General features: G+C 38.3%; 1 protein-coding gene across 6 annotated transcripts in view; it reads right to left on the bottom strand.

Moving 5' to 3' along the window:
- LOC108977109 overlaps window positions 1-20,521 on the bottom strand; it is a 115,694-nt gene extending 95,173 nt beyond the window's left edge. For 4 of the 6 annotated variants that reach the window (XM_018946624.1, XM_018946628.1, XM_018946626.1 and 1 more), the window contains exons 1-5: window positions 20,177-20,521; window positions 19,166-19,238; window positions 1,546-2,258; window positions 779-1,486; window positions 344-641 (exon numbers count right to left, since the gene is read on the bottom strand). In XM_018946624.1, the coding sequence (XP_018802169.1) occupies window positions 344-641; window positions 779-1,486; window positions 1,546-2,258; window positions 19,166-19,211 (1,765 nt within the window). In that variant the 5' untranslated portion in view covers window positions 19,212-19,238; window positions 20,177-20,521. Of the gene's footprint in view, window positions 1-343; window positions 648-778; window positions 1,487-1,545; window positions 2,259-19,165; window positions 19,239-19,975; window positions 20,045-20,176 lie in introns of those variants that run through there. The other 2 variants (XM_018946623.1, XM_018946625.1) reach the window with 2 other exon arrangements.
- Window positions 20,522-22,301: the final 1,780 nt, after the last annotated feature.

Below are 22,301 nucleotides of genomic sequence, written 5' to 3'. Positions count from 1 at the left end.
ACACCTTTATTCACTTGCTCATATTTTTATTATTTATCAAAATAAATGCTCTCACCGAAAAACGCACATAACTTCCTATCAAAAATACGACCGTAGTACTACATGTAAAGGAGACCACCATATGTGCGACCGGTGAATTCCCAAGTGACACTTCACCGTTCGAATTTCCAAATAGACAACAAAGCACGTTTAAATGCTGAGAAATGTATTTTGTTCACAATTTCAGTTACGTATTTTTTAGTAAAAGCACTAGCGACTCATATTGTGGCCAAATAAAATATGAAGAAAAGGTAAAAATTGGGTGCTCGCTTGTAAAGCAAATGAAATCAACGATTCGACTTACCGCTCCCGCGAGGCGTATTTGACACTGGCTGTTTATGCTGCTGCACCTGAGCTTGTTGCTGTTGTTGGTGCACGGCTGTTGTTGCTGTTGCTTGTTGCTGCTGAGGTGAGGAAACAACGATGCCTGCCGCCCCACCACCTCGCGTCTCTAACTTCAACTGCATGTCGGACAAACAGAGTTGCGTTTTCTGTTGCTGTTGTTGTTGGGGATGTGTGTCAACAATTCTCACACCGCTCGCACTGATACTCTTACTGCTGTTTACCGCACTCACGTTATGGCTTTTGGTGCCACTGACCACCACAACCTTATTCATGCCCACCCCTGTCTCTTATACACATCTAGATGTGTATAAGAGACAGTTCTCACACCGCTCGCACTGATACTCTTACTGCTGTTTACCGCACTCACGTTATGGCTTTTGGTGCCACTGACCACCACAACCTTATTCATGCCCACCCCGTTGACGCTCGCATTGTTGTTGTTGGCAAACACAGTTGTTGCATTGGCTAAGCGCAAGTATGTTGTAGTCGTTGTGGCAGCAGAAACTGGCAACGTCGCTTTCGTTGATAACGCGGCAGCTGATGCTGCAACGTTGCTGGTGCGGTTCATGGTGATATTGCCCAATTTGGCTGTTGTTGTAGCTGCGGATGACACCACAGCCGTTCCAGTGGTTTGTTGACTTTTGGTAGCACGTGTGAAGTTTACGGCGCCCGTCTGTGTATTGGTGCTAACACTAACTGTCTGCGCTGCCGTGACCAAATGGCCCGAAGACAGTGAAATCGTAGAACCCGATATGGAGGAGGAAGCAGAAGATGAGGAAAGTAGCGCGCCGGTGTTAGACACACGATCAGAGCTGGTGGAGGTTGCGGCGTGAGCAATATTACTCGTCGAGGAGACAGTCGACAGCGATGATGCGGAGGCGGAGGCTGTGAGCGCAGCCACCGATGAGGCAGACGGATTACGTATGACTAGTATAGATTGCGACTTCTCCAGCCGCTTAAGTGTTTGCAACACAAACGGTGCTTTGCTGGCGATGCTACTGCTGCTGCTGCTACTGTTGTTGCTCAAGCTACCGCTGCCCATGCTGCCGCCTTCCGAGGCGCGACCCAGGCGATTGCTATCCGTGCTGAGACTACGCGAGGCCTGTAATGCAGGAGATCGTTAGTACAGTGCTCATAATAAGTAAAACAACAGATACTTACCGTTTTAAAGAGATACTGGCGATCTGCAGCGGTAGAAGTGTTGGATGTCTTCTTCAAATTGGCCGTGTGCAGCAGCACCGATTCCAGTTGGCTTGCATTGATTGGCGTTTGCAGCAGAATTGTGTTGGTCGCATTGCCAGTGGAACCACCGCCGCCCCCACTGCCACCTTGGGACGGTGTCGCCACGGTCTCCTTGGCAACATAAGCAGCGCTTTTCGTATTACCAAGTAATGTTGTTGTTGTGGGTGTTGTTGCTGTTGTTTGTATTGATTTGCGTGCAACTGTTGTGGCTGTGGGCAATTGTGTCAGTGTCGCAGCAACGGTTGTTTTATCAATTTTCTGTTGCTGCTGCTTTTGGTGTTCCAACTGCAGTTGTTGTTGTTGCTGCTGATCATTATTATATATGCTGATTATGCCATGCTTGTTCTGTATGACAATTTGCCCGTTTTCGTTGCGTGCGCCGCGCAGCAATATGATGTTGTTGGTTAACTGTTGCGTCTGTGCTTGCTTTTGCGTCGTCTGCAGTTGCAACTGTTGTTGCTGGTGTTGGTGTTGTTGTTGCAACTGCTGCTGTTGTTGCTGCTGCATTGGTGTGGAAGTGTTGTGGGGTCTACTTGTTGCTTTTGTTTTTGTAGTTTTAGTAGTTGTTGTTGGTTTTGCCGATTTTGCACTAGCAACATTGTTGTTGCTTGATTCTCCGTTTTCCTTCGATTCTGAAAATAATAAAACGGTTTTAATGGAAATTATGCAGGAGCAAGGCACATTTTATCTAGGAAACAGTCGCTGAAATCGGGGATAGTCGCTAGGGGATCACTTTTGTTGTCAATGTATCAAAAACTATCTGATATATACTTCTCTTTGCATTTTCAAAACTTCTCAACTAGAGGATTTAGTATCAAAATATTCATGTACAATTCCATCCAAATCTAAATACCATTATAATTGACTTATAGTTCTGGCGACTTTTCCTAAAATCTGCTGCCAGAACGAGAATAATTTTGTTCCTTCGTCGACTAAATCATACTACATTTGAGAGTTTTTGATGTGCCAAGAGCGCTTGAATGGAGCTTACGTCCAAGCGTCAAATCGTTAGAGTCATGGGGAATTCATTGCGCGGAAGACATATTTTTGATATGTTGGGGTCAATTCTAGATAAGTAGGAGTTTAACCTACAGCAATATCTAGAACGACTCTTGATTCGCGAGGCAACTCGAGCGCTTCGTCTGCAATATATATATATATTATAGATATATATATCAACGTGTATATGGGCGGGTTTTCATTAGGAGAACCACTTTTCCGACTTTCCACACATCGGGTATATGAAGAGTGCCTCACCGGCAGGTTGAGAACCTTGGGTAGGTATTTTACTCCCATCGAGGCTGCAAGTTTTAACATCAACATTTTTATCCCATCTGGGAAAGATTTCGACAATTTCGCCTTGCAAATATTGGTGACTGCTGCATATGGTGAAGCTATCTCGGACAAAAGCAAGGTTTATCGATAGTACAAAATGTTCCCAGAGGTTCGAGAAAAAGTGAACGACGAAAAGTATCCCGGACGCCCGAGCACGCCAAGAAAACACGAAAACGTTAAACATGTGAAGAATTTCAGGAGACTAACTCGATATTCATGAATAAATAAACACTTTTTTAAAAAATACAAAATTTGCGATACTTTTTGAACAAGCCTCCTATTGAAAGCCGTTAGCTTCAAGTAAGGAAGAGCTAAGTTCGGGTGCAATCGAACATTTTATACTCTTGCAACTTGCAAGAATCAAAGCGAGAGAAATAGTTTAAAGTATAAAACGTCAACCAGAGAATCGAAATCAAAGCAATTTTATATTATCGATAGTACAGAATAACATATGCTATATATATAACTAAATCGACCCGATTTTATCTATGTAGTTTTCCTATACCACATACCATGAAGCAGTTACATACAATAACCCAATCACATAGGGCAAAGGCACCAGGAAGCCGGAAAATCTTTATATTAGATATACTATAATACTCTGTAGCAACAGGTTGCAAGGGTATAAAAATATAATATCTGAATTATATGAATTTCGATACAGCAGGAACTATGTTTTCCTATAAAATTTAATTAAAACCAACCACATAACACCAATGGATCGAAACTGAAAGAAATAAATAAGATCGTTCATAATAATATGGCCTCTAGGATTACATATAACAAAATCTTGAGTTCAAAATTACCAAAGCCTCTTTTAGGGGAAAAATTACAGAATCAAATGTCGACCTGGCATCGATAAAAGCAACTACTTAAATACCTCATAAAAAACACTATTATAATAACTAAACAAAATTGGAAAGAAATCGAGCTGCATTGTTATTTTCCAAGTATCAATGGCCATCTCTGTAAGCGCATACAATGACCTTTCCTTAATGCAGTTAAAAATAATCTTTCTGTCACCCTCATTGATAAAAATAGCGTAGAGAAGTTAGATATACACAGCTGCTCAAAATAATAGTTACACGATAAAACTTAGTACTCTCAACAGTTTAAAAAACTTTTTATGGGCTGTATGCGACAAGTTATGCTGTAAGTTTAATTAAGATAATATGGCATCCCTCTTTCTAAGAGAATGAAGCATATGATCCCCCGAATTAATGCGTGCGTCAGTTTTGCGTGAATTCTCAGAAAAACAAATTGCTCAATATGTTACACATAAGTGAACTTAGCTTTTTGTGAAAACAAAATTAATTTTATCCAGTTTTTCAACTTTTTTTTTTATCTGAATTGGTAAGTTTTCTTTCATTAAAGCTCAAAATGCTGCAGATAAATTAAATTATTTTTTAATCAGATGGGCCGGAAGTCACATTGCACTGTTGAAGAAGCCCGGCTGGTTTCAAACCTCAGAAAGTAAGGAAAATCGTTTCCGGGACGTGCGGAATTAATGGAAAGGTCTCATAATTTTGTTAAAAATGCTTTAAAGCGAAAATCTAGTWGGGAGACTCGTGGAAGGCCACAAAAAAACGAGTACAGTTCTTGATCGCCACATTGTAACTCTTTGTAAAAAGGACCCATTCAAGTCGTCGAAGGTGATAGCAGCAGAAATTGGAAATGTAGTAAGTGCCCAAACAGTTCGCAGGCGTTTGCAAACGGCCAAGCTGCCAGGACGTATAGCCAGGAAAGTTAAATTAATGCGATCAAAAATTTTAGATATGACGTTAAATTTTGCAAGAAGTCATTTTGATTGGCAGGACCTGAGGGAACAAAAAAGTGGAGAAACATCTTATGGATCCATGAAACGAAAAAAAATTTGGCAAGTCAATCTTTCTCTAACAAAGACCAGTTATGGGAGTGCTTACAAAAAACTTGGTATGAGATACCTAAAGAAACCTATCAGACTTTAATCAGTAGTATGCCCAAACGAATAAATAAAGTAATCCAGAATAATGGTGGATATACTGGCTATTAACTGAGTAATGTTAAATATACAACAAAACTGTTTTATCATAACTTGTTTTTCCAAAATAATTGTCTTATTAAAGGTGAACCTATTTTTTGAGCAAGTTTATTTTAGCTATGAAATTTTTTTGCATCTACATTTGTTTCTTTTGCTTTTTTTTAATGAAGTTTATTTAAACAAGCTTGTGAATATTTCAAAACTATAATTACATTGGCGTTTTTCTTAAAACTTTAAATAAAACTTTTTATTCATGAGCTTTACTTGAAAAAATATTGTGTAACTATTATTTTGAGCAGGTGTGTATGCATTTCAACACATGTCATATCTCAAAATATATTACTCATACGACACGTACGCCAACTATGCTGGGAACACTGCTCCGGGGAAGGTAGCGTGCGTTTGTTGCGCCAACTCCCACAACATGACAACGAACTTGTCCAACATGACAAATTTACATTGGCCAATACCACACCCACTGCGCACACATGCACATACACCCACACACATACAAGTATACGCGCTTGTCAAGCCACTTGCAATCATTTAAAGTACGAAATGTCTCGTTTTCCGCCCACTTCGGGCAAATTGAATTGACATTGGCAATATGCAAAGCGACAAGCGCAAAAAMAAAAAAAAAACATTTTTTAGAACTTTCAAAACGAGCACAGCTGATAAAAAAAAACCACAACACACATAGACACACAAATAACTGCACATAATAGACTTCAAACTAAACAACAATAGCGACCGCAAGCAACAGCAAAGGCCGCACAAGGAAAGATAACCACTTGAAAGCGTACACCAACCGGAAATTTATTGCTTCATATTGTCCTCGCGAGCAGTGCGGAGCTCCGTCCTAGGCTATATGACCAAACGGCCACTGTTTTTCCACTGTTGCTGCTGCCTCGACGACGATTCTGATGGTGCTTTCTAAGGTCCGCGGTGCGGTCTACTCGACCAGCCGTTACGTTGTACCCGTTTGAAGAGGACGTTCACGCGTTCTAACAAAATCAACTCGCAACCGGCGCGCGACCAACTGTTTACTGCTTGCACCCGAGCAACGCAAAAAGCGCAAAGCAGCGAAGGACGCGCGAACACTCACACACACACACACACAGCGTGCGGATCCCACATGTGCGCCAGCAGACAGACGCACGGACACATGTACATGCGAAGACGCATGCATGCGAGGCAGTAGTTGGCTATGCACGACACGCACGCGGAAATGTACAAATCGACAGTACGTTATGGCATGACAATAGTCAGTAGACAGTTGACAGCGCCGAAGACAATGCCAACGGCAGCTATGACATACACATACACACACATATATGGAACTATACGAAGACTATCGTCAACGGAGGGATGACGAGGAGTAATGGAGGGTAACACGCGAAGGGCGCAAGAAAAATGTTGTAAAGCTTTCAAAGAAGGGGCGAAAGTCAGAGCTCTTGGTATGATTGTACGCGTTGACACTCCTTTGGCATTTAACAATAAAATAATGAACCAAGTGGAGAAGTCATCAGGGCGACGAGCGTCTAAAGATTAGAAGAATGCGGTTACAAGACGATATCAAATATTTGCAAAGTATTCGTGCTCATATCGACAGCTAATAACCACAGCTAATGCATATCGAATGCGCCGATAGTTGATTGATGACTAAATGGACTAGAAATTCTCAAATTAAATAAAAATATATCAAATTTTAAATTCTTTTTACAGTTTAAAGAAGCTTTCGGCGCTTTCAATGCAGTCTGGGGCACATCGATCAATGTTAAGTCCGAATGGAATCTCGTAGTCTCTGACATCCAAAAACTGCAAGTCTTCACAAACCGATACATTCGCGATGTTTTCCGTATCGTCCGTTACCGTCTCTTACATGGACTTTGTTCAGGCACAAAGCAAACACTCCAGACACAATCACCCGAAATGCGTGGCGATTTGCTTCAAGGCCTTAGTCGAAGCCGGATTGTCCGCATTGACTTACATATCTCCAGAAGGAAAAGTCTAATGGTGTGATGCCACGTAAAATTATCTGCTCACCGAACGTTCTCTCAGTAAATCCATTGATTGAAGCAATGTGTGGGAAGTGGCGCCTTCTTGTTGAAACCAAATGTCGTCAAWATCACGAGCTTCAATTTCAAGCATCAAATAGTCGGTTATGGCACGATAACGGTCACCATTGACAGTTACGTTCTTACCATTTTCTAAGGAATATGGACCGATTTGGCTCGAAAACGTCGGACCTTCTTGGAACTTTTCACAAGAACCATAGAGCGAGCGGCTTCAGTTCTTGCACAAGATGTATTTTCAATTTAAGATCTCGACGTAAAATGCGCTAATTCGTTCCATACGCCAGTCCGAATTGCTCCGAACGACGCCGAATCGAATCTCCTCGATCTCGATCCACTCTCAGCTACCGCTGCTATATTTTCTTCACTACGTGCTGGAGGTGATTGTTGCATGACCAAATAACATGACAGGTAGACACGTCTCACGCGCGATATGTCAAAAAAAGTCTAACATCTACTTGGATCATCAGTTATATGTATACTTCGACATATATGTTGCTCTTAAAGGAGTTAGCACTCGTCGAGTTCAATTTCGTAACGCTAAATTTTGCAGTTACGGCGGCGTTCCGTGCAGCATAAAGAATTACAGTAGTAACTCTTTCCTTAAATCTGGAAAGAAGGAACTACTCCGTAAGCAATATCTAGGGACCTGTGTCGCTGACACTGGGTTCCGACATCACTATTCGCATATTATATCTATTAAATGCAAAGTGTCTTGCCATTTTATTACAAAACAAACAACTTTGAAGTGCTGGCTGCAACGCAAATAAAATATACCCGAACATGCCACAACTGAAATGACAGGCAAGTCAACGTTCAAGAGCAAGGCCGTAGGCCAAGCGTCAAGCGGTACTTGCTGGCGCTGTTACAACCGAGGAACGCACGCACCCTCTCACTCACATAGCGGCTTCCATTGAGCGGCATACACTTGTGCGCACTTGCCTAGTCAAGTCGCTACCCCACCACGCCAGTGAAAAATATTGGCAGAGGGCGAGGCATAAACAAACCCTCGGCAGATGAGGGGTAGAAAGGAAAAATATTCACTCAGCAATGCTGCAAGCGAAATATCGTGTGTACAACACAGCGACGACGGCGAGGATAGATGGCCCATCTTTAAATCAAGTGGACCGACGTATTTATTGCATTTTGCATGAGCCATGTCTTCGACGAACAACACAATGCCGCTGCAAAAGTGCAGGCGCTCATCTGTGTGGTTGCTGGTGTATTTGTAGAAGTGTTCAGGCCGAAAAGTATCCGGTTGATGTTGGTGAACAACAAGGCAGCTCATTGTTTCTTTTATTGCTATTAGCATTGTGGCATTGTTTCGACGCGTGTTGGTGCGACACATGGCACTCACACACAGACACCAGTCCACGCACACACCTGTGCATCTCGGCGCAAAAGTCGCCCAGCCGCCTGGCAAAAGGCTATGGGCCAAATCAAAAAGGCGCCACCAGCGTTGCAATGGCCAATATCCTCCAAAAAGCAAAAACAGCAACATTTGCTTAGCCCCAGCTTAAAAGTAACTACGTAGGCCACTGACCATTAGGTTGTCTCAAACTGCAGGCATGGGTGATTCTATACTACAACCATCATACAAGCACATGGCGTGGCTATTCTGGGCATAGAGGACAAGCTTTGGCTTAGACAAAAAACACAAGGCAAATGCCGCTTTCCTCAGCTGTGCGTACATCAGCCAACGCCGTGTCATGACGAGCCCAGTTAGCCTTACGGGGGAATAGCCGTAAGAGTGGCCCGAAGTGTCTGACAAATGTGCGGGCAATAATTAGCTGTTGGCTGTCACCGTTACGCTGCACATTACAAAATATGTGTCTTTCATTAATGTCCTATTTTCGACGAGATATTTCATTTTTTCAACAAGTGTTGGTGCAAGCGAATAACGCGACGTGCGGAAGGGTGTTCTGAGGGAAGTCATTACATACTTTACACGGTACATACACATGTCCATAGACACTTTCATATGGAAAGCGAATCATATATGCATATATGGTCCCATATTTCATGGCAATGACAAATAATGTATGGCCTTCTTTATGAGCAACAAAACGTCAGTTCCGAAATGGAATACAAAAGCGGTAAAAACATTAGATGGCGCACTTTTGTCTTGGCAAATAGTGAGCAGCTGAAGACAGGCTACTGGGCAGCCGATAGCTCCAGCTGCAGTTAACGACTGACAAAGGCTTATTTGCCCAATAGTCACACATTTATGTGCAGAAAAGTAGCAACACCAATGACGAAGCTCGTTTCCACGACTGTCAAGTCTAAGTAACCGGAGCAGACCCGTATTTTCATCTGGAAAGACTCTCAACTCAGCACTCTGTCTGCTGCTAAGCCCAGAAAAAAATCTAAGGCATAACAGGCATTTGGACTTCAAGGTGAAAGCATTAGAATATGTTTCATTCACAGTCACTTTTCGAGGCAAATATTCAGATTTATTAAGACAAAAGACCTTTCTGGCCCAATGAAAATCTTAAGAGAACCAGCGACCCCTTCGCTTTCAGCAAGGTTAGCTTTTTATTTGCCAACGCTTGCAAGGAGACGAAGTTGAGTAATTTGAAGCAAGCTGTCCTACTTTTGCGATAAGTTAGTCGACAAAGTGGGTGATCTAAGGAAAGGTACTTTTTTCAATAGCTTTTTTTTGAAAGATCACAAGAGTCGTGTGAAGCTGTCATGTTATTTTTGTCTAATATTATTTGGCATTTCATCATTTCGAGTCTACCTGAACAACGTTTACAAATCGTTCAATTTTATTACAAACATTCACGTTCTGTAAAAAAAAAGTGTGTCGCGCGCTTCGCTCAACTTATGGTCAACATAATCGGCGTACTGAGCACAAAACCATCACCCATCTTGAGACCTAGCATTCATTATTGATAATATTCGACCGAAAAGATCACATCCAACGCGCAGTGAAGAAAAGATAGCAGCCGTAGCTGAGAGTGTAAACGAAGACCGGGGAGAGACGATCAAAATACAACTTGGGCAAGAACTGAAGCCACGCGACGTACCCAAGCGACATAGCTTCGTTTTATGGGCTCTTGAAAAGTTCCCTGAAGAAACATTTTCGAGACAAATTTTGTTCAGCGATGAGGCGTAAGCGTCAATGGCGACTGTTTCCGCCATAATAACCGACTTTTTGATGCCTGAAATTGAAGCTCTTGATCTCGGCGACATTTGGTTTCAACAAGACGCTGCCACTTCCTGCATTCCACAATCAATGGATTTATTAAGACAACACTTCGGTGAGCAGATAATTTCACGCTTTGGACCGGTCGATTGGCCACCAAGATCGTGTGATATCACACCGATAGATTTTTTCCTGTGGGGGGTGTGCCTATGCCTCGATTCAAGCCTTGGAGCAAAATATCACGAGTGTCTTTCGCCAGTTTCCAGTCTAAATGCTCAAATGTGTCATCCAAACTTGGACTCAATGGATTGATCACCTGAGACGCAGCCGCGGCCAAGTTTTGAGAGAGATAATCTTCAAAAATAAATAATAAAGAATGTCTTTTCACCACTTAATTCGAAGTTTCTGTTTTTTTTTTTTTTCTTAAAAAAAATTTAAGGGGTCCTGGATGTGGATCACCCTTTATAAGATACAAATAAGATAAGATAAGATCTTGCTTTTGACTGCACTAAGGGCTGCATGGAGCAATCCATGTAAGATCCTATCTTGAGCATCGACCACTGAAGAAACCTAAGAAGATAATATAAGCCCCAAACTATGCTCCATTCGTTGTTACTGTGACCCATCATGGCATCTAGTTCGCTTTGAGCTTTCATATTTCACATTTATTAAAATATTTACACATTGTTCACAAAAGTAGAATTTTTTATTGAATTGGAAGTGGGTATAAATCACACTCGGTAGTCGGTACAATGGATTTATTGTCTTTTCAAGCGTTCATCAGCCTTTCACTCTCGCTTGCGCTGCCGAAAAGCTTAATATGCACAAACATAGGTATTCAAAACAAGTCCTTATATGTATATAATATCTAAAATGTGTTGCATACTCGCTTCGATAAACACAAAACTTATTGCTGTACAGAACTTAGCACAACAATTTTATCGGATCTAATCAAATCGCCGGTTATTTGCTCGCGTGATGCTTGACGCTATTCAGAAAGGCGCTGCTCAATGTGGAAATTTACTTGCTAACAAATAATAGAAATACTTTTACGTACACACATATGTACATATATGTATGAGTATATTAGGTCGACCACAAAGCGGAACACAATTACAAACATAAATCAAAATTGCATTGTTGTGTCTTGCGCCTTTTCAAATGGACCTCTGCACACTTCGAATCACACACACACACACACACACAACCCCTTATATAGAAGGGTCCTCTGTGCTGGCACAAAGGATATCTCTCGCTACTAACTGGAACTCAATGAAATGCACTCAATGAAGTAAACTCAATAAAAGAAACGCCAGCGCGCTATTCTACTTTATTAGCGGCCTCCTGTTCTCCCTTCACCTCTTAGCACTTTAATGTTTCCTTTTTCAAAAATGTAATAGCTTGCAGCAGTTGATATATTGATGTAGCAAGAGTCTATAGTTACCATTGTACGGGATCGATACTTTGACACTTTATATATGCTCTTTTCCTCCGTCGCTATAACCCTATAATACAAAATAATGAGATCTTGAGCTAACTCATTACAAAGCCAAACTACGAAAACCATGAGTCCTCAGCAATGTTATTATTGAAAACAAAACTTTGAAAAAAGACCCATAGTTTTTAGGCTTAACGGGTCATCTACTCGGGCATACTCATTGGCATTTGTCTTTGGGAATAATTCAACTGATCAGCCAACTACTGGATTAAATCGATTCGAAGCTTCTTATAAAGGAGCAACTACAGCAATCATGGAGTTCAGTGGAGTCTTAAGTCATATGCGTTATTTTAGAAGCCTGTTTAGGATAGTAATATCCGAAAACGTTAGCAACTGTAGCTATATTCTTATGTTAGGTTTATTATTATTAAAATTAACAGATTTTATAATCAGTTGAGTACTGTCACCACCACATTTTATATCTGTAGAAGTAAGAAACTTTAATCGTCTTTGAACCAAACCCCTACTGCGCCCGATTATTGCAACTATTATTTTTTCATTCTTCAAAATAGAATAAAATTTACAAGTGTCACTTCATAATTATGGAGTTTTCTGTCGGCAGCTCGGCATTAGCTCTAGTTTCAGGCTGCCAGACTACTTTGGTGTCTTGCAAGTCGAGTTGTTTGCCATCAACATAGCTGTACTGCTCTGCAGTGCAGCTTCCTTCACTCCGATAGCCGAGCGGCTACACTGACTTTTAGCTCGCTGACAGTGTTTCAAATTTCTTTCATATTCGACTTTTGGGGCTCCGGGTCACAGTAGAATTTCCATAAAATGTAAAGCCGATAAGCTTGCTAGAGCGTGCCCTTACCCCAATTTCATCCGATTGGAAGCGAGTTTTTCGATGTCCTCTTGTGTTCTAGTACTTTACTTATGGACCTCCAGTAAGATCAGCAAACGCTAGTTAACAGCTAGAAATTGTATAACTGCGAAATCCTTCTGCCCAATGTGACCGTAAGGAGTCCTCAGAAGTACTTGCTCTTATCAAAATCAATCTCGTCGCAATTATAGTTGTTCTGACGGAACACTATCCAACAGGTTCACACGCGGGGCGACTAAATCCCATATTTTGTCGGACGCTCTTTGCCCAAGCTGTATGGAGGAAGAAGAGGTCGCTTTCTTGTCTATCTCACCTTTGGGAAACCTAGCGATATAGCTATGATTGATATTAAAACGCTTTATCGATCTTTGAAATTTTGGGTGATCCACCTTTAGGATTTTTTGGGTAACACAAATGACGAATATCTGTCCAAGTGAAATCCATCGAGCGTCAACGATTACACAAAAACGGTTCCATCGTTTGCTTTAAAATTTTAATGGTAGATTCAACACCCACTTTAAGTTAGGAAGCCAATTTTTTTTTTAAGCTCTCTGTTTTTTTCAATTCCGAAAAAACACTGAAAAAATTACCACTTAACTTGATATAAATCGCACCAGAGAAGCTCAATGATTTGACCCATACAAGTCTTACAACAAAATATTATATGTAAATGTACTTGTATGTGCAAACGGCGAAGAGGCAATTTCATTGAATTTCAAAATAGCCTTTCGTTGCATCTTAAGTCTAAAGAGTGGGCAGTGCAAAATGTTAAATTTCTATAAATTCGTGCAAAAACACTTGGTTCAGGTCTACGGCAACGACAATAAAAATCATTTTCCAGTAAACCTCATTTTGTGGAAATAGTTAAACAAATTATAGAATTTATTTTCACACAATGCCATGAGAGGCTTCATGTTTCCACCATCTTAATGGATGCACGCTTATTTTGAATTCCGTAATAGCCTTGCCATGTGGGCAACTGCGATAAATGAAATCCATTGTACAAACATACGACGCCGTTTAGTAAATCCGAAAGATTTAGAGAAGGTTAGTTGTAGTTGTAGATAGAAAACAGGGAAAGTAAATGTTCAGAGATGAAAAGAAAAAGTTGTGCTTAGAAATCGCGGGGAAATATACATTAGGGGTATTCAGACCAGTTAATTCGTTAGTCGTTACTCGGTAGTTTTTTACGTGGGTTTTATTTTTGTAAAATTAACAGATTATCATTTTACCGAGTAACGAAGTACAAGAGATGCAAGCATGATAGGTTTTTCGTTACTTGGTAACGATTCGTTATTTGGCAATGAAGAATTATTTACGTTTATATGCGAAAATTTTAATTTCGGCTATTATAATTTTAGTGAATTTCATTAATGATCGAATTTTCATATTTGGCTGAGCTGCAGGGATTAGCGGATTATCCAATACATGAGCTTTAATTGCAATTTATTTATATGTTTTTCGTTACTTGGTAACATCACTCAGCTGTTTTGTTTGCGTTATTGCCTCAAAAGTTACGAAAAATTCATTTGTTGTCTACTACTAATAAGTTTTGGACAAATTTTTCAAAAGTAAGTATTTAATATATAATATAAAATTGCATCAGCTGTTTTATACTCAACTCAATTTAGTGGATGTATCCAAATTTGGCGACGGCAACAACAAAGAAACGTGGTGGATAGATCGGAGACAAAAAGGATAGCCAACAGGCTTTGAAGAATCAAATTGAAGTTATTTTGTTATTCGGTCTAATAAAAGCAAGAATGAACACTTAGCAGACCCAAAGAAGTTGTCCCATCAGAGTAGATTTCCGCTACAGAGTAGAAGTGAAGCTGGTAATATTTACTTCGAAGACTTCGTCACCAACAAAAGAACTTTTAGAAGACGCACGCTTTGAAAGACAAAAGGTAGGTAAAGTCAACAAAATAAAATTGTGTCAAAAATGTTGAGCTCCTTCTCGTATATGAAAAACGCTTATTTTTCCAGCCGCCCTCGTGGATGCACATATTAATACTAGGTACCCACACATTCGGATATATGTTTATAGATATGTTTACATATAGAATGAGTATATTTTCCTTTGTGCCAGTGGAGAATTGTGCATTGTTTGCCCTTGATCTCAGCCCACACGCTACCTGTTGCCGCCAGTGGCTGGCGTTTTATGGAGAAATGTGCAACGAGCTGCACAGACGCCTTTGCAGCAACAACACAACTGATGTCTTTATAGCCACGCTGCGCTGCGATGGCGGTGATGTGTGATGGTTATGCATCATCATGAATGGCGGAGCTTACAAGCACAGTTTGTGTTGTTAGTTTATATTACAAAGATATTATTTTTGTATTTTTATTGTGTTTGTGCTAATATTTGGCAATGAAGAATTACGTTTATATGCGAAAATTTTAATTTCGGCTATTATAATTTTAGTGAATTTCATTAATGATCGAATTTTCATATTTGGCTGAGCTGCAGGGATTATCGGATTATCCAATACATAAGCTTTAATTGCAATTTATTTATAGGTTGGCAATTTTTAATTTATTAACGGTAATATTTTACGAAACTTATACATACTCTCGTCACAGCCCTCAAACTTTAGTTCTCCTTAATAACTTAAGAACCTATTACATTTTGCTTGCTCAAAGTTTTGAAATTCCGTATTGTACACATTAATTCTGACAAGTTAGAATCGGTACAAAATCTGTCATTTTTGTGCTATTACGAATTAATGTGCTAGAGTGATTGACCAGAATATCAAAAAATTACAACTGTTACCATGCGGCTGTACCTGAACAATAGTGCGTTTATAGAGAAAAACACAAAAAACGTTAACTTCGGCTGCACCAAAGCTAATATACCCTTCACAGGTGCATTTCTTTTAGTAACCAAGTGTCCAGTTTGTATGTAAGCTATATGCTATAGTAAGCCGATCAGAACAATTTCTTCGTATATTACATTATTATCTTAGAAAATAGCCTGTGCCAACTTTTGTGATATATGTATATTGCCAAATGTAAAAGTTTTCTATGCAGGAACTTCATTCCGATTGTTCAGTTTGTATGCCAGCTATATGCTATAGTGGTCCGATATCGGCTGTTCCGACAAATGAGCAGCTTCTTGAAGAGAAAATGATGTGTACACAATTTCAAAACGATATCTTAAAAACTGGGAGCCTAGTTCTTATATGTACAGAAAGACGGACGGACAGACAGACAGACGGACATGGCTAAATCGACTCAGCTCAACATACTGATCATTTATATGTGTTATTAGAAAATGGAAAACGGGCAAATATAATATTTTATATAACATTTTAAGTTACTTTAATACGTTATTTTGTACGTGTACACTACGGCAAGCTATTTTAGAGCTTTTTTATTGTCACTTTGGCCTAGTTGGTAACATCAAGAAAATTCCAATGGATTTTAGCAACTACAAAGGCTTTTTCGTATGTGCAGCAACATTAGTTTTGGTCCCAAAAACTTTGTCAACCTAATATAGATCAAAACTAAACGTAATTTAAGTAATTTTTCAGCTTTTTGTGAGCAATAACAATAGAATGGATTTGATTTATCGTTTAAAATACTTCAGCTGGTTGACAACACAAATGAAATTTCGATCGAAAAAAGTTCAAGTTAGTAATACCAAAAAAGTTGGGTTAATCAGGAGTGGAATTGCTTTAACTTCAGATCAATTGCATATTCCAATTTCGTCGAGAGAGGACCAGGTCCCTCTCGTGCTGTCGAAAGCAGCTTTAAAATCGACGAAGAGGTGGTGTGTGTCGATTCTCCTTTCACGGGTCTTTCCCAGGGGATATTTCGCCTTCTCACTTTAGCTCGCCTTCAAACGGATGTTCTTAGACTACCTAGAGGATACTTGCTCAAAGACCGGAAGTCGTTAGCTGCTTGAGACATATGTAAAAGAATCGTTTCTGGCGATTCCCAAGTCAATGGCGATCAGAGAACTTTCCTCACTTGTGTGAACTTCTACACAAGACTCCATCCTCCTACCAAAAGAACCCTGAAGTAAATACAGTGGTGGGCATCGTGAACTCCTGAAGTCAAGGTGAGTTCCACGAAATGTAATGAGATTTAATAAAATATTTGTATGTAAAAGTGTTTACTACTTGCAATTAAAAATTATTAAATTAATTTTATTTATATTTTGCATGGGCGAAATATGAATTTGAAATCATTAACCCCAAATACCGGATTGAAAAAAAATTAGAGGAAATATATGATGAGGATAGAAAAATTAACAAAACAAAAACTTGTGTGGCCGGAAAGACCAAATTAACAATTTATTTTTATTTTTAATCAAAAATTCTACATTGAAAACTAAATAGCATAAAACCAAGGGTATAAAAAAAATTGAAGAAACGAAATTGTTTCAGAATCTACTATTTTTGCATTTATTTTCTTAAAAAATCAGAATTACAAATTAAACTTTTAATTCTCACTATGAAATTGAAAAAATAAATTGTCAATTTTAAAACCTAAAACTTGTGGAATTGTGCTGTTCTTTTTTTTTCAATTTTTAATCGGGTCGAGTGAAGTGTTGGATTTTTTTTAAATATCAAGTAAGTTCGTATCAAAAGCGTAGGGTATGTAAATTTTTGTTTCCTGAAGTTTTCATTTTTTTTTTTATTAAAAAGTAGTAACTGTTCACAAACAATGTAGCCAAATTTCTTTACTTGTATTAAAAAATAAAATTTTGCTTTTTAACACACATTTCCTTTTTGTACAATATATTTCCAATTCGACGCGCAAATAATCAACGCTTAATTATTTCCATTGCTTGTTAGTGCTATTTTGCTTGTTGCCTTATCAATATATCAATTGACAGCATAAGTTATACTTTTATTGAATACACAAGCATAAAAACATTTGTGGAATTTCAGAGTTTGTATGCGTTGAAATGGCTCATACCTTATATAAAGCTGTAGCCGTAGCTGACAGTGCCTAGAAGTCACACAGGAATTGGATATTTTTGTACTGGCAAATATAACATCATCTGTAGGTATGTATGCATGTATGTATATGCGGATGCAAAAATTTGATAATCATATGAAATACTCACAGTATGCCTTTAGATTTCAAAACATTAAAAACCGTACACAATGCAAATGTTATCATATTAAAATATTTATATGCTTAACAGCTCACTTTACTTCCAAATTGCAATGCACTGAGCAAAGTCTAAAGTTCAAGGAACACATGCGTATCTGGACAATTTCATAAACTGATTTATGAATGAAGTTAAATTTTGCTATGAAATCAATCATTGCCAGTATTACCTCTAACGGTATCTGTATTGAGGCAATTAATGATCGATTAGAGCTATGGATCACAAATATTAATCAATTAGTTAATTTGTTTACATCTCATTGTCCAACTGAATCACCTAATCACTATTGAGACCAATGTTTGACAGAAATCGCGGTATTTCCTTGCGGTCTATATCAGTGAACGCGTTAGTGTCCGTCTCGATATCGGCGCGTATTCACCTCTGCGAGTACTTGTTCAGAATGCGATTCTATTGATTCATATCAGCAAAGCGCCAACCCAATTGCTCGGGCGTGTATGTAGATACATATGTATGCTTGTCTGTATGGTGATGTATAATTAGGTTTGTGAGCTTGTATGTTGTTCCACAACGCCGTAAAATAATCATTTGTTAGCAACAACATCTTAACACCTTCTGCCACATCTTGCTTTTAATTTTATTTTTCAATTATTTCGCTTTGATAATGTACAGGCGAGTTGATTATTCTTTTCTAAACAATATTTACAATGAGCTCATATGCACATACATACATATGTCGATGAATATATGTATTTATACAAGTTTATGGTCTTGCATATTTTGGCCCGCATTTATGTAAACATATTTGTATACATACATTCTTCTGGGTGGGATTCTTTCTGCCTTCCTTGCCTTTTGGGCAAAAGATTGGCATTAAAATATTAGATTAGCATGTGGTATTCCGATTGAATGGTGTACAGTATTTAACAAAAAAGTTATAAATTGAAAAATTTAATTACAAATTTATAACAATTTTTATTCCCAAGATCGGATTAATTCCCAAATTGGAATTATTTTTACAATTTCTATTTTCAACCCCGTATATGGGATTAAAAATAAAAAAAACGAATATTTTAAATAAGAGTTTTGGGTTACAAAATAAAAACAAATTTAATAAAAATCATTCTTTAATAATGCCAACCTACAGGAGATGATATAAAATACTAATTTCTCGTGCATAAAAATCCGATTTTTCGGTATGCACCGTAAATTAAACAGATTTCGGTTGAGAACGTCAGCAATTGGCTGGAACAAATCTGGGCCCGTTTCTGGAAACCTGGTTATTGAAAGAATTTATGAAATAAAAGTATTGTTGTTGGTGTATCGTTSCTGAATTAATTTGGAGGAATGCCGGAGGGTTGACAGTATTTAGGTACATAATATCCGGGTTGATTCCAGTAACGTAGAACCAACTTTTATGAGAATCGTCGGAATTTACAAACTTTCCGCAAATATTTCAAGTTTTTGATACTAATTCTGAAGGCAAATGTGGCTGTGATATTATGAGTTATTTGAGTTGAATAAGTTTTTCGATCGAATTATTTAAAGGAGTACACTTACTTATTTTAAAACTCAGGCAATAGGTAGTCGCCGATGAGCACATCATATGCTACAAGCGATGAACATGGTAATTCTGGAATTGTAGTGATAAAAAAGTGCATGTTAATAAAAATTGTAAAATTTATGTGTTGAAAGTTAAAAGTGAGACGAAATAGTAAGTAGCAGTATATTTTTAAGGACAAGCATTTATTAATAATATTTTAATAAAGTAATCTTAAAATTATTTAAATAAGCAAGTCCAAATGAGAAGCGCATTGTCTGCTTATCTATCTTCATAAGCATGGGAGAGCAAGGCATGCTTTGAACTCATCCCCTTGCAGTGCACAGCTGACTTGCTGTGCGGCGTCGCATCGTGCTGTCGCGGGCACAGTCAGCAATATAGAGACGCGCAAGATGGTGATGTGTGGTATTGTGCAAAAAATAAGAACACATTTTAAATTTAGTACATGATGAGGCTATTTAACCGCACAGTCACTGGTACCTAAATAAGCAGCTGCTCGCTTTAGCAGAAGGCGCACAGATGAACATACAAATACAACTAATTAAGAGCCAAACTTTTTAGATATCTGAATGCTCGTGTGCCCCTCCTAGCGCTGCCACGCTCCTTCACTTAGTAAATATTTACGAAAATGAAGCAGTCCAACCATGAAGAACGCAGGTGGCCCACTGACAGCACAAAAATAACAGCAACTATGGCGCCACCCTTCACTCTAAGTTTTTTAAGTAATTTTCTGCTTAGCATATGAACGTTTCACTATTAACTCCGATTGGAGTATTAGTCGATAGCAGCCTTATGATGCATTTACTCACACTTCATACACCGACACACTGCAAGCAGAAAATATGCACATAGTAAATTATTTGTGGTATTTGTATTACAGTCGATCTTTATATAGGCTAATTAGGCCCCTTTAACTACAACTGCTCAGTACCCCTCACATCCACAACACATTGTCTTCACGACCACTACCCACTGCCGTAAATCGGTATATGACAGCAATTATATCGCACCTTTTAATACCGCTTGCCATTTCAACAGCTATGTGTATTAGTATCACCGCAATTAGACGAAATTATCGGCAACATTCAGAAAAAATAACTATACAATTAGAACAATTCGCTTCTATGCAGTTCAACAACAAAAAATGTAAACAATTTTTCTCTTCCTCACTTAATAACAACACCGCCACGGAATACAGAATTTAACGCAAAACACACAACGTACGACGTCCGCGCGAATTTCGGCCACAACAGGCCACTAATTCAATAAGAAATACGTTGTTTAAAAGGGAAAAATTAAAATTTTCGTATTAGAAAATTACTGAAATCGAATTAACAACTTTGAAAGGCGATTATTGATTTCGTTTGGTTGTTGACAGCTGAGCACTGTTGACATTTGGAAAAAGAATTTCAGCGCAAGTGTTGGTAAATGTTTTTTTTTTAGTTTAAATATTTTAGGCGAATTTAAGTATTTAAAAGTGTTCGTTCTAAGCCAAAACTAATTAAGAAGCACAAAAGTAAACAAAAAACAAATACACGGTATAACGAAAAAGACATGTCCAAAATGTAGTTATCTCTATGCACATAAGTTATTTTGATTATTTCATATGACGGCGACATCTGGCGTATCCGGTTCGTGTATTCGCTTCTCGTGCTACCAGCTAAATTTATAATTGCAAACTTACAACCATTTTCAAGGGATATAAAGTTAGGTGTAGTCAGTACAGTAAGAAATTACATTTTTAAATATATATTTTGCCAGTAAATTATTTTATTTTATCAGGGTAAAATCATAGTCTCATTTAATAAAAAAAATAAGAATTTTTAATTGTTAGTTGATTATGCTGATCCAGTTCCGACCGAAGCTACATCTGCATCCAATATCAATCGTACAAACAAAAATATTATTATTAATTGGATAACACGGGTCAAAAGTAATTTCTTTTTGTACAAGGGTTTTATTGAATATTTTCTAGTTATATACGCAAAAATATACATATATGGGAAAGGATGATCACAAATATTTGCATTTTAAGCAATTAGAGCGATTCGCATGAACGCATGGCCGCCTGGAAGCAGTGAAACGCAGACGAGGATGCTCAGACACGACGGAACACTTCACTGCGGACTATAACGAATGCCTCTCCTATCGAACATCGATATGCTAAGGTGTTTTCGTAGAAACCATTCCTACTTGAAACAGAACCGCCTCATAGAGCATCGAGAGGTCATTCCTCTACTACGTCGACGACATAAGCCAATACGATGACCAGATTTTGGACCATTGCCTAACCCCGTTCTGGATAATGGAGCAGGTTAAGCTCCTACTTTTCCAGATTCGACTCCGATATACCAAATATATATAAGTCCAGCATGAAATGAGTCCCCATATGAGTCTTAGGACCTCTTGACATGACCTGCTAATCCTGCACATCTGATACCCCTCTCCCTATGGTCCGCCCCAAACAAAACACCATGTTTCCTGGGCCCACCGTTAAATGACCTCGATGACAATTTATCTGGACCTTGCCACCTTAACGGGGACTAGAAACCGTTAACCAACAATAACATTTGACCTTTTTTGATTTTCCCGCCTTTAATTTGCGAAGATCACGTTATATCAACTCTTTAGACTTCAATGATTTAATAAAACAAATAAAAACTATTTTTAACAAATCGCAATTTTAATTTTTATCGAATACGATTGGGATTCAAAATTGAATATTAAAAATCAAATGTTTTATTTTTTAATTTAATAAAAAAAATTGAAATTGTAAATTTTTAATCCTAAACATCTTGAATTTAAATTGAGAAAATATTTTTGAATTTAATATGAATTTAATCGAAAAAGAATATAACAGAATGATTTACATATTTCTAACGAGACACCAACTAAATATAAATAAGACAAAATTAGATTACCCTGTTGGCATTTTATTTAAAATAAGCTTTCTTTTAGAAAATATAACCAAAATGATAAAACATAATACTTTTTTTATACTCTCGCAACAAAGTTGCTAAAGAGAGTATTATAGATTTGTTCACATAACGGTTGTTTGTAAGTCCTAAAACTAAAAGAGTCAGATATAGGGTTATATATACCAAAGTGATCAGGGTGACGAGTAGAGTTCAAATC

This window comes from Bactrocera latifrons, unplaced genomic scaffold (genome assembly GCF_001853355.1).
Source record: "Bactrocera latifrons isolate USDA-ARS-PBARC rearing strain unplaced genomic scaffold, ASM185335v1 scaffold_84, whole genome shotgun sequence".
NCBI lineage: Eukaryota > Metazoa > Arthropoda > Insecta > Diptera > Tephritidae > Bactrocera > Bactrocera latifrons.
Note: the sequence above shows the minus strand (reverse complement) of the source record. Positions and strands in the feature narration are given on the sequence as shown.